General features: G+C 36.7%; 1 protein-coding gene across 3 annotated transcripts; it reads right to left on the bottom strand.

Annotated features, from left to right (window-relative positions):
• Window positions 1–4,588: 4,588 nt before the first annotated feature.
• On the bottom strand, window positions 4,589–9,312 carry LOC145333947 (uncharacterized). 3 transcript variants are annotated; one of them, XM_080179205.1, is made up of 6 exons: window positions 9,216–9,253; window positions 8,066–8,203; window positions 7,313–7,412; window positions 6,236–6,529; window positions 5,480–5,674; window positions 4,589–5,041 (listed from the first exon to the last, which is right to left on the bottom strand). In XM_080179205.1, the coding sequence occupies exons 3-6, from the start codon at window positions 7,352–7,354 to the stop codon at window positions 4,652–4,654; spliced, it is 921 nt and encodes a 306-aa protein (XP_080035331.1). In that variant the 5' UTR covers window positions 7,355–7,412; window positions 8,066–8,203; window positions 9,216–9,253; the 3' UTR covers window positions 4,589–4,651. The 3 variants fall into 3 exon arrangements, with proteins under 3 accessions (XP_080035331.1, XP_080035332.1, XP_080035330.1); XM_080179206.1 differs by having other exon boundaries at window positions 7,313–7,400; window positions 9,216–9,232; XM_080179204.1 differs by lacking the exon at window positions 7,313–7,412 and having other exon boundaries at window positions 9,216–9,312.
• Between the last annotated feature and the right edge of the window lie 3,581 nt (window positions 9,313–12,893).

The following is a 12,893-nucleotide window of genomic DNA, read 5'->3' as shown; positions in this document are numbered from 1 at the left end:
CGGTGCCCCACTAGTTCAACAGGGACAGCCATGACACCGCGGCCAGGCAAGACCACCCTCTTGGCCGTACGGAGTTGGGGTGGCTGGCCATCAGTTGGAGTGACAGCGCTTAGCCTGTACGTGGCTGGCACGGGGTCAGCTTCAGCTCCGGGAGCCACCGGCCACGATTTGACGGGCTCGGCGTCGGGAGGGGCTGAGGTGTCGGAGCCAGGCGTGGCTCCGAGGGCGTCCGGCCACGATTTGACGGGCTCGGCGCTGGGAGAGGCCGGGGTGTCAGGACCAGCCTGGGCTCCGTGGGCGTTCGGCCGCGACTTGACGGGCTCGGCGCTGGGAGAGGCTGAGGCAGCGGAGCCATGCGTGGCTCCGGGGGCGTCCGGCCACGACTTGACGGGCACGGCGTCGGGAGAGGCTGATTCCTGGGGGTTGAGCGTGGCTCCGGGTGCATCAGACCTCGACTTGACGGGCCTGGACTCGGACTTGGCCGGTTGGATTGCTGGGGGCCCTAGGTAGAGGGGGCCAGGTGGACACGGCTGGCTGTTGATGAAGGTGTCGGCGGAGAAGATCGGCTCTGGAGGGCTGGAAATCTCGGGAAACGTCGTTGGCAGGTTCTCCAGAGGCACCTTGAGCACTGGGGGCAACCCCATGGCTAGCAGGTTGGTCCCCCTATGGGCGTTTAGCGCAGCATCCACCCAGTGCGTGCCTTTCTCAACTACACGCGGCTGCTCTGGCAGTGGGCCTGGCAGAGGCCCCTCGTAACTCAACTCTCTCTCGGCTGTCTCCCGGTCGATGGGGACGCCACGGAGTGGGATAAACTCCCCACGCACCCACAAGCAGGGGGGTTGCATGTCGAAACAGAGCCTAGTTCCGAACTCCTTGAGAAAATACCCTCCTAGGTTCAGAGGGTGTGAGAGATTCCGTACCACAGTCACGTGGTACAGATGGAGTATAAGAGTGTGTGAAACTGCCATATATAATTCATATAATTTTCCAATTACCTGGAGGGGCTGCCCTTCCTCATTAGCAGTCAGGATTTGGGTGTTGTCTGGAACCAACATGCGCTGCACGCCCATTGCGTGCATGAGGTGTTCAGAAATGACGGCAGACCCTGGTACACGGTTGCCAGAATCTACCATGGCATCAACCTGTACGTGCTGGGCAGGGTCAGGAGTAGGAAACCTCACCCTGATGTGGCAGGGGAAGTGGAGGTCCTGCCCTTGAGACAGGGGGGCCTCCCGTTCGGCTGGGGTCGGCAGAAACTTTGGCGGGGGCCGAACCGCAGCTATGGTAGTATCGCTTACCATGGCATGTGTGTGTGTAGACCGCTGGTGGTGGCTTAGACTGTAGCTTCGAATCACTAGAGCTTATCAATTATCACTGGGTCAACAATTTTATATTTCTTTTTATCACTTGGTTGACATTTATACACACTTATGTGTAGTTATCACTAGGAGCTCTAGGTGTGATTCTGGAAGCACCGGCAGCAGGGGAATGTCCGTCCTGCAAGGGTCAGATGGATGGCGGCGGCAGGGAATGTCCTGTCCTGCAGCGCCGCTGGTTCGAATCCCGAAAGATGGCGGCAGGGAATGGCCCTTCCTGCAGCGCCTCGGGTTCGAATCCTGGGAGGCAGCGGCAGGGAATGTCCCGTCCTGCCATGCCTTTGGCTCAAATTCTGCTATCCGTCGCAGTGGTAGGCCTTACTTGTGTGCTGAAGCTTCGCAGCCACACATTGGTTTCTCAGGGAGACCAGCACTTAGCTGTCCGTCTCGTAGGTTTGGCCTGGGTGTCCTGGGGCTTGTCCCAGCTACACTTGCCAATTTAGACTCAGTTTTGTAGCCGTCTGAGCTAAATTATCCGATTACCGTGGCTGCGCACCTAGCGCTACTCCTACACGGTACGGAAAAAACGCCGTAAACTGGCGCTTTTAGCAGGCTAAATCTGCTTGCCAGAGGCCTACATAATGCGTTCAAATGATGGAAAATCGACCTAAAAGGCCGTCTCACGGGTCAGTTGGCTTCTCAGTTGGCAGCTGACTGTCCCCTTACTTGCAAAAGGGTCCAATCAGAGGTAGAATAGGCTAATTTCTGTAGGGCTCGATTGAAACACGCTGACACCAAGATGTGGTAAGCCGAAGCGTTTCAGCTCACCGGTTGCGAGTTCGAATCCAACGAGCCCTAGCCTTGAAGTATTCTACCAAAACAAACTAGCAGGATTTAGTCATACAGAAATTATATATTTAACTGAATACATTTACAATGGATGTTTACTATATATATACAACAGATTATAACAATAGGTTAGGTTTGAAGGGGGTGTGGGACACAAGGGCTTAGCCCACGGCGGTAGACAGTCTGTGGGGGTAGCTGTGGTAAAAGGGGAGGCAGCGCCTCCTGGTTGTATAGTTGCGTGAGGGGCGCGTGATAGCTGCATGTCCGTGCCCCTCCCCATATTTAGCCAGGCCAGTTTGACCGCTGCGCAACGGGGTCACCAGCGGTCATGAGGTAAATGGTGATATAATGGGATTAGTGCAGAAGGCTTGTTATGATAAGCCACTGCGTAGCAATTCTGTAAACTACCCGTCTGTCTGTTGCCGTATTACCACAATACAAATAAAGAGATCGTGAAAAGAAAAGGAAGGTAGCTGGTTTCGTCGTGTCTTCACAGTAGCTTTACTCCTATTTCTAGACCCTACAGGGAACAAACCCTGCGGGGCCAATTTACTAATCCTGCAGGGCATTCATTAACATATATAATATATACCTAACCAAACCTTATCAAATTTACTGTGAATATAAGATAAAACCCGCTATTTCGTTTTCTTTCCATGTGATCCAAATAATATAATAGAAATATTAGTTTGTATTTTTTCAATGGAATTAATAACAAGGATGATAACATCCATAAGTAGCGAAGCTTAAAAAATATGGATGGATATATGGAAAAAATTAACTTTATTGCAGTTTCATAAAAAAAAACATTAAACTAAAAAATCACGAAACCTTGTATGATATATATCGTGAAAATCTAGGAATCGATCTAGTACCTCAGTAAATTAGCAAATGAAACTTTGTGGGAATAAGTAAATTGTGAACTTATTTAATCCCCTAAAATATCAGCCGTCTATCTCAGATAGGAGTAAAGAAAATCATGAAAACATAAAAATTTTGGAATCGATTTAGCATTCCAACCAATAAGCAAATCTCGCTAAAACTTAAAGTTATGCAGAATATGAAAGTATTCAATCCCTGCAAATTTCAGCCGTCTATGTTGAATAGGAGTTGAGAAAACCATGAAAACTTAAAAATGTAGGAATCGATCTAGCACCCCAACCAACTGACGAATCTTAATGAAACTTTGTGAAAATATGGAGACTGTTAGCATATTTAATCCCTTAAAATTTAGCGAGATCTTTCGGTACAAACAGCCACAGAGACAGACAAACATACTTTTACTTTAATATAAGGATTACATAAATACTTCAGTTTTCCTCTTTTTTCACACTTATTTGCTTCAAGTGAATTATAGCGTAGAAGCACTACTAAAAAACATAATGCTCACTAATTTTTAAAATCGAAGCTTTATTATTAGGGTCGATCTGTCTGAGATAGTTATCTTTTATTCGTTAATTAAGGGATGATTTAGAAAGCGTAGCAACTCTATAATCGTTACCAGAATGTTCGTACGTCCATTTTAAACATGTTTATTTTTTACTTTTAAAAAGTGAAGCTTTTCTATAATTAGGGTCGGTCCGTACGTCCGTCCGAGATCGATAGCTTTTATTCGTTAATTTAGGCATGTTAGAATTGTCCTATCGATTTCAAACTTTGCATGATGATTTCTGTAGTAGTAAGATACGATTTAGAAAGCGTAGCAACTCTATAATAATTACCAGAATATCCGTATGTCCATTTTAAACATGTTGATTTTTCTACTTTTTTAAACAACAAATTTTTATGTGATCTAATTATCAGTTTGATCTGATTTTTGGTATATTGATTCCTGGGACAACAAAGAACAATAGTATAAGCAAAGCAACTCTATAATCAAGTCCTAAAAATGTACGTATGTCCAAAACATTATCCTGTATCAAGCAGTTTTTCAACAAATTTACTTTCAATTTTGATTCGACTCTTTCGATACTTTTATATTCTGATTATTCAGTTCAGACACTAGACAAGTGTTAATGTCCGTTTGTCCTACCGTTTCAGTGCTTCGCTTTTATAGATGTTGTCATCCTTGTTTCATAACAATTTTTTATGTGATAAAATAATCCGATTAATCAGCTTTTTTGATTACAGATTTCTATTACAATAAGGTACAATATTATGAGCGAACATCGCTATAATAAAGTATTAAAAATATCAGTATATCCTTGAATAGAATTCTTTATTCAAAAAGTTTTGCAATAAAATTACGTATAATTTTGTCAAACCTTACATTTTCATATTTTGTATATTTAGTTCGGACACTCGAAAAAAAGTTAATGTTAGTCTGTCTTATCGTGTCAGAGCTTCGATTTTATGGATGTTGTCATCCTTGTTTCTAATGAATTTCGTAGAACTACCAATTAACATTTAAATCAAATCATTGGGGTAGAAATAAACTTTTTTTATTGATAAAACTAATTTAATTTAACATAAAATTTATTAAGTTTTTAAACATAGGAGAAAGAATCTTCATGAACATCTTTCTTCTCGCCAACACAGACCTTGTCAATGATGATCTTCTCAGACTTGAAGCAGTATTGCTTCTTCTCTTCCTTGCACTTTTCCTCTGGCACATAACTGCACACCTTCCTCTGGACCTTGTCACACACAGGCTTCAACAGTTTCTTCTCAACATTGTCGCACACCTTCCTAGTCACAGGCTTGCAGTCCTTGAAGTAGGTGTACTGCTTGGCCTTCTTCGGTCTGGATCTGGTCTCAAGCTCACACCTCTTCATGGGCTCAGTGTGACAGTTCTGCTTCTCAACAGGAAAAGGAAACTCGTTGGTGAACTTTTCGCAGTACCTGGAGCTACGGGGCTTGCAGTATTCCTCATGCACCTGAAAAATCAAGCATTTATTTAGAGAAAAGATAAAGAGAAAGTAAGTTTGAGAAAGGATAAATTTGTTGAACAGATTTTACCTGGCACAAAATAAAAGGTGGTTTCACGAAATGCATTTGAACTTAATTTAGTGAACCGCATATTTTTTCCTGGTTAATTGGTTAAACTGAATTTATATGGCATATATTTAAAATTTCAATTTACTACCAAGCAAGACTTGAAAATAGTCTTACAAAACGACGATTTTCAAGTCTTGGTATTTTAAAAACTAAGAGGTAGAAAATTAAAATTCTTATAATATATGCCATATAAATATAGTTTAACCCAATTAACTAGCAAAAAATCTGCGGTTCACTAAATTAAGTTTAAATGCATTTCGTAAAACTATCCATTTAGGTTTAAAAGAGAAAAATAATTTTAATAAAAGTAGCTTTACCTTTCTGGGAGTGTCGTAGCACTTCTTGGTTGGAACCTTTTCACATTTGACAGCTCCCTTACCATCCTGGTCCTTGTGTTTACCACAGTCAAAGTCTACAGAGAAGATGCAGGTTCTGTCCTTTACTACCTTGTCCTCGTCCCAGCAGTACTGGTGCTCCAAGTCAACACACTGGAAGTCATCCTTAGTAGATACCTGAACATATTAACATTTAAAATATTATCAAAAATTACAACAAAAAAAAAGGGGGGGGGGCAGAAACAAAAGTGTTAAAGATAATTCATGTGAATTACTGGATCAATCACTTAATTCCATAAATTTAAATATGGTTTGAATAGGTTGTACTTCTTAAGGAAACCTTAGAATGGTCTTACAGTTGTTTTGTCCTTATCACCACGGTCTCTTCTAGAGGATATTAGTGAAGGAACTCGACTTGTTGATTTTAGAATGGAGGAAGAGTTTAAACTAGATAATTACTAAGCAAATGTTTGATATCATAATAGTTATTTCTTTCATCGTATTATAAACGGCTTTCCGCGGATATAGGATGTACACATATAAGATTAAAACCAATTTTTTTTTAGCCCAGAGGTGCCGAAAGCACGGGATAAAAAACTTGGTTTAATCTTAGGATTGTATATTTTTATATTCGTAGACAGCTGGATATAATACGATGCTAGACATACTTTTTTCGTATGGATGAGAACCGGTTCCTATCCACCGGATTCGAATGAATACGAGAAAATTAATACTTACAGAAAGATCATACACAGTATCACAGACCCTATCAGTGGCTCTGGTACACCTCTGAACAGTATAGGTTTCCTCCACCATCTCATACTGAATATTCTCCACCAGCTGACACATCAACTCGGTCACATCAAAGCACTCCCTATCCTCAAACTCATCAATAACAGCTGTGCAGTTCTTGTCAAACGCATCCTGGCACAACTCCTTCTGTTGGGTGAAGCAAGTCTTCTCTACATATGGAACACACTCGTCCTTGTACACAGTGCGCTCTACTGGGTGACAGTCTTCTTTGTCTCCAACCTTGTAAAAATATAAACAAGCTACTTGAAGAGTTCAATATTAGAAGAAAGTATTACGTTCTGTAAAAACTGAAAAAATAAGAATTATTCCAATTTAAAAAAATAAATTAGAAGTATAGCGTAGTTAACTGAGAAAAAATATAACAGGTTAGCTTTATATCAATTTATATCTTTTTGATTTCAAATTTAAAACAAGGATGACAACATCCATAAAAGCGAAGCACTGAAACGGTAGGACAAACGGACATTAACACTTGTATAGTACCTGAACTGAAAAATCGGAACATAAATGTATAAATGTCGAATCAAAATTGTAGGTAAATTTGTTAAAAAACTGCTTAAAACAGGATAATGTTTATGGACATACTTACATTTTTGGACTTGATTATAGAGTTGCTTCGCTTATAATATTGTTCTTTGTTGTCCCAGGAATCAATATACCAAAAATCAAATCAAACGGATAATTAAAACACTTGAAAATTTGTTGTTAAAAAGTAGAAAAATCAACATGTTTAAAATGGACGTACGGACATTCTGGTAATGATTATAGAGTTGCTTGGCTTTCTAAATCGTACCCAACTATTGCAGGAATCATCATGCAAAGTTTGAAATCAATAGGACAATTCCAACATGCCTAAATTAACGAATAAAAGCTATCTATCTCGGACGGACGGACGTACGGATCGACCCTAATTAAAGAAAAGCTTAGCTTTAAAAAAAACTGCCAATTCTATAAAACTGAGAATTAAAACATAATAAAATTTTTAGAAAAGCATAATCTGACCCCAAAAATCAGTGTTGCGGAGCCGGAGCCAGGGGCCGCCATATTTTGTTGGAGCTGGAGCCGTAATTTTCGTTAAATACATAACTCACTTTAAAAAAATCTGCAATATAAAATGACTAAAGAATAAAGGAAATAATTTATAGAATATAATTTTTTAACCTAAATTTATAAAGGGATTTTTTTTTTTATAACGATTGCAATAGATACAACATATTTATTATTAATGCACAGATAAAACATAAATGTGGAACAAGATTATGAAGGCAGTAATTCTTGTGATGGATTTGATCAAAGTAAAAGTTGAAAGAACAGATATAAAATAAATCTAATGATGAAAGTAGAAAAATTTAGTTTAATTTAACCAGGGACAAATGTTTAATGTTCTTCAACCCTCCTGCTATTGGTTAAATCAGACATTATGTCTCTTTAGTAATCTCTCTACTCACATTATATGACTAACTAGCGGCTTCGCCCCTAGCCTCTAGGGGCTTTGCCCCAATAGGATTGATCAAACCAATTTTTCGTATTTTAGATTCAAAAGAAAATGAGAGTGTCCTACCCCCCAAGAAATTAGTTACAAACCTTCCCGGGACCTATAAGAAGCTACCCTATAAAGGAGAACCCGATCGGTTCAGCGGTTAGCGAGATCCTTCACTACAAACAAACAAACAGACACACATACAGACAGACAGACATCGTTCTACTTTGTATTATAGATTATACTACTTTAAAGATTAGTAAATATGTACAAACCTTAAAAATTTCATTAGGAACATAGTAGTCCTGATTGATTGGTTGGTATCCTGTTCCATCCAGAGGGATTGGAGCGGCCTTATCACCAGGTACAAGACCACACTGGACAAGTGGCAAAAGGCAGAACAGAAAGAGAATCTATAAAAGAGAAATTTCAGTTTAATAATATCTGAAATAGTGGCGTAAATAGCGATTCTCGTAAGAGAAGGGGAGGGGGGAATTACAAGACCATTATTGTGGGAGAAAACAGAAGGCCTAAAATTTGGTTGCAAGAAGGTGCTAACACCCCCTTCCTCATAACAATATTCTAAAAAGTGAAAAAGATTAAATTAATAAGTAAAGTGCAATTTTAGAATTAAATATTTTAACGAAAAATAAATATAAGTTAAATAACTAATAAAGCTATAAAATGACAAATTAAAAAAAATAACTTGTCATAAAACTATGTTTTACAGCTATAAACTTAATATATGGCGCAAAATGGTTTCAAGCTATTTTCTAACACCAAATTCCCCCATAAAAAAATAAAACCCTTAGAATCTATAAGCGCAACCTATAATATTACAAGGATGACAACATCCATAAAAGCGAAGCACTGAAACGGTAGGACAAAAGAACATGAACACTTATATAGTGTCAGAAATGAATAATCAGAATATAAATGTATAAGAGTTGAAGAAAAATTGTAAGTAAATTTGTTGAAAAATTGCTTTATACAGGATAATGTTTATGGACATACTTACATATTTAGGACTTGATTATAGAGTTGCTTCGCTTATAACATTATACTTTGTTGTCCCAGGAATCAATATACCAAAAATCAGATCAATCCGATGATTTGATCACATAAAAATTTGTTGTTAAAGAAGTAAAAAAATCAACATGTTTAAAATGGACGTACGGACATTTTGGTAATGATTATATATGAGTTGCTACGCTTTCTAAATCGTACCGAACTACTAAAGGAATCACCATGCAAAATTTGAAATCGATAGGACAATTCTAACATGCCTAAATTAACAAAAAAAGCTATCGGTTACGGACGGACGGACCGACCCTAATTATAGAAAAGCTTCGCTTTTAAAAAGAATTAAACACGAGCATTAATAAATAATGAAAATCACATGTGTAAGTCAATATTTCTTCTTACCATAGTGAGACTGTACTAAAGTTATGATAGAATACGCTGTCTTTATATACCAACCAACTTCAATGGTTTTCTAGTAAAGTGTTTTTAAAAGAAGGCTAAAACTTTATTTTAGGAAAATAATAGCTAAACCTTTATAGTATTTGTCTTAAATTTCTAAGTTTTGTTTTAACCTGTTAATATATAAAAAAATTACCTAACATTAAAGATTCTGTAAAAATTTCTCATGCGCTCAACACAATTTATAGCTGTGTAATTAATGATAATAATAATTTTAAGCTATTTTGTAAGAAATACTTTAACTGCTGTACAAAAGTTACAAAGTTACAAAGCTACTCTATAATTAACTTTGTCTGACCGTGAGTCAGTACATTTCATTTAATTAATTTTTTTTGTATATTTTTAATTTTTTAAGGCATATTTTTAGTAGCGAAGCTACTCTATAATTTACTTTGTCTGTCCGTCCGTCTGTCAGTCAGTCAGAAACGCTATGGGGGGAAACGTGATTTTCTCGTCTCGTATTAAAGATAGACAGCTGAAATTTTTTTGTGAAGATTGCTATGACATATGCGCATCTAATCTATACATTGTTTTGTCCGTCTGTCTATTAATTGGGGTGCTAGATCGATTCCTAGATTATTACGTTTTTGCAATTTTCTCAATTCCTGCTCAAGATAAACGGCTGAAATTTTCAGGGATTAAATAAATTCAAATTCTACATATTTCTATCAAGTATTAATTCCATAATTCCTGTTTAAGATAAACGGGTGAAATTTTCAGGGATTGAATAAGTCAAAAAAAAGATTTAACTTTACTCTATACTAGCATACAATATTTATGAAGCAAGACACTCTAAAAGCTGAGTATTTTACCCACAGAGGAAAGAAACATCACGATTCAGTAAAATTTATTTAATTAATAAAAATCGATGTTGGCAATTGTTCTCATTTTTGGCTTTGCAGTATGATTCTACAGGTGCCAGAGTATATTTTTGATATTAAAAAATAGGTTAAAAACAGTTTAACAGAAATACAATTTTGAGGAAAAGACTTAGATAAATGTCAAAGCAGTTTGAAATGTACTTGTAAATTGTTTTCACATAAAGTAACTTTTGTTTAAATATTGATGTTTACAAACGTTTTTATAGAAATAACAACAAAGTAGAAATCATTTGAAAGGCCGCAAAGTGCAAAATATTTTTCAAATATGCAGGGATGGAGTGGACATTGGGCTATTTATTCTACTAGTCCCCAAAGTTTCATAAAATATTTTTTTATTCGTTGGCTCAACAACTTTAAGGACTTTAATCTAATTTCAATCTAAGGATTAATTTTGTGTATCATCATTGGATATGTATGTACATCAATTAATCGGCCAATGGCTTTTTCCCATAGATCCCTGCAAATGTGTATGTAATAAACAAGGATGGCAACATCCATAAATAGCAAAGCACAAAAAATCGTAGATGATTATTTTAGATTTCTTTGAGAAAATATGCACAAGACTCTATTTTATTTTGTATGATGACTGTTAGACTGACAGTCAAAGTAAATTAAATACTGGCTCCTAAGAACAATGGAAAAAATTATTTTGATACTGTCATCGAAAAAAAGTTTGAAAATCGGACCAAAAACACCAAAGATAAGGGGAAATATGTAAAATATAAAAATAGTCAAAAACCTGCTAAAAGACAGTCCGACCCCCATGGATATTTTATAGTTGGTCCATAATAATAGGAATGTTGTCATAAAATTGCCTTCTATCTTTTATAGGAGCCAAGAAAAGCATGTATCCACCTATCCATGTCTAACTTTTGCTAAATTTGTTAAAAAAAAATTATTGGTCATAACTGGGAATTTTCAAATATGGTAAGATTAATTTAATAATAAGTTTGTAATTTGCGAGAAGCGCCAAAATTTTTTTTGGTTATTATTGATCTTTGGGAAACAGGGGAGGGGGCAAAAAGGAGAATTTTTTAACATATAGGGGGGGGGGGCAGAGGGTCGTTAAATAGGGGGAAGGGCAGGGGGGGGCATTTTTGGCGCTAGGGGGAGGGGGGGAATCTCATGTGCCCCTCTGATTCGCACGCCACTGCTATAATTAGGGTCGATCCGTATGTCTGTCTGAAATGGAGAGCTTTATACGAAAATTTAGGCATGTTAGAATTGTCCTTTCGATTTGAAACTTTTCATGGTGATTTCTGTAATAGTTAGGTACGATTTGGAAAGCATAGCAACTCTAAAATCGTTACCAGAATGTAAATTTTCAAATATTTTAATAATTTTGAAAATATCTCATCGATAACAAGAATTTATATTTAGTTTACCTTGTTTTTAATCTTTATAATAAAGTAACAGGATGTCTATTTGTTTGTCTGTACCGAAGGATCTCACTAATCGCTGAAATGATTTGGTTCTCCTTCACAGGGTAGCTTCTCACCTGGGAAGGTTTACAACTATTTTGGGGGAGGGTACCACCACCCTTCCCAGAGAAATTGACAAATATAAAAAAAATACAAAAAAACGTCGCCCTGCGGACATTTTTGCAATTAGCTAAAAACATATCTAACACCATATATCGGCGAAAAAAATATTTTTGGTAAATAGCTGAATTTAAAAAAAAGATTGAAAGAAACAATTTAACGTATCCCTAGAGGCCTCTAGGGGCGTGGCCGCTAGTAAGAAAGAAAGAAAAACAGTTAGTATGCTCCGAAACATTGTGTACATTTTCACCCCTTTTTAATTTTCTTGTCTTCAAAACTGAATAGAATCATCATTTTTAAATGACATACATATTACATATTAACAAGAAATATGAAGGACAAATAAGTAAATATTACTAAGAAAAGATTTATGGAAAAAGATTAGAATAATTTATTTTCATCTTAAATTTTAATTGTCTTTTATGTAAATTGCAATCTCTAAAGGGGACTATCCACGAACAAGAGCAAGTGATTCTAAGCATCTTCCATCATTGACCCATAGTATTTTTTTAGTGAATATACTAGGTTTATGTTTAATATTTGCTTTATCGACTAAAAAGTTACGTTTCACCATGGTTTTATATGAAACAAACTTTGTAATGTAAAGCAATTTTTAAAGCAATATCATCAAATGTTTTGTTGAGTTCAAAGGACAAGTTAAAATAACACTGCAGAAAAGCATCAAATGTTGTAAATTGCAAAAGTACATTAACTAAACTGTTTACAATTTACCAACCCTTTTTCTAAATATACATTTTTAACCACAATAATTTATTTTGTGTCAAAGCTTTTAAACAACAGTTTGAACTCATCAAAACATTCGATGATATTGCACCAAACAATGCTTAACATTTCAAATTTTTTTTCATATAAAACCATGGTGAAACCTAACTTTTTAGTCAATAAAGCAAATATTAAACATAAACCTAGTATATTTAATAAAAAATACTATGGGTCAATGCTGGAAGATGCTTAGAATTAATTGCTCTTGTTCGTAGATAGTCCTCTTTGAATATCAAAATATAAAAAAACTACACTTGTTTTGTAAATGTTAAGCGTTGCAAATTTTAGAGGCCACTTAAGTAAGGTTATATAATTTGTATTCTCTATTCAGCATTAACAATGCATAATTATAGCATTGATTAAGTCATTATTCAATATTTTTCTTTTCACTTTTTCCAAGTGTAAAATATATCTTC

Source organism: Acartia tonsa, chromosome 12 (assembly GCF_053477335.1).
Source record: "Acartia tonsa isolate MP-2025a chromosome 12, ASM5347733v1, whole genome shotgun sequence".
NCBI classification, from domain to species: domain Eukaryota; kingdom Metazoa; phylum Arthropoda; class Copepoda; order Calanoida; family Acartiidae; genus Acartia; species Acartia tonsa.
This window is presented reverse-complemented; position numbering and strand designations above follow the sequence as displayed.

Coding starts and splice junctions, on each gene's coding strand:
- LOC145333947 (XM_080179204.1), bottom strand. Junction 6,530..8,065: donor TTCCTAATGAAATTTTTAAG/GTTTGTACATAT, acceptor TATTTTTACAAG/GTTGGAGACAAAGAAGACTG. Junction 5,675..6,235: donor ATACTGTGTATGATCTTTCT/GTAAGTATTAAT, acceptor TAATATGTTCAG/GTATCTACTAAGGATGACTT.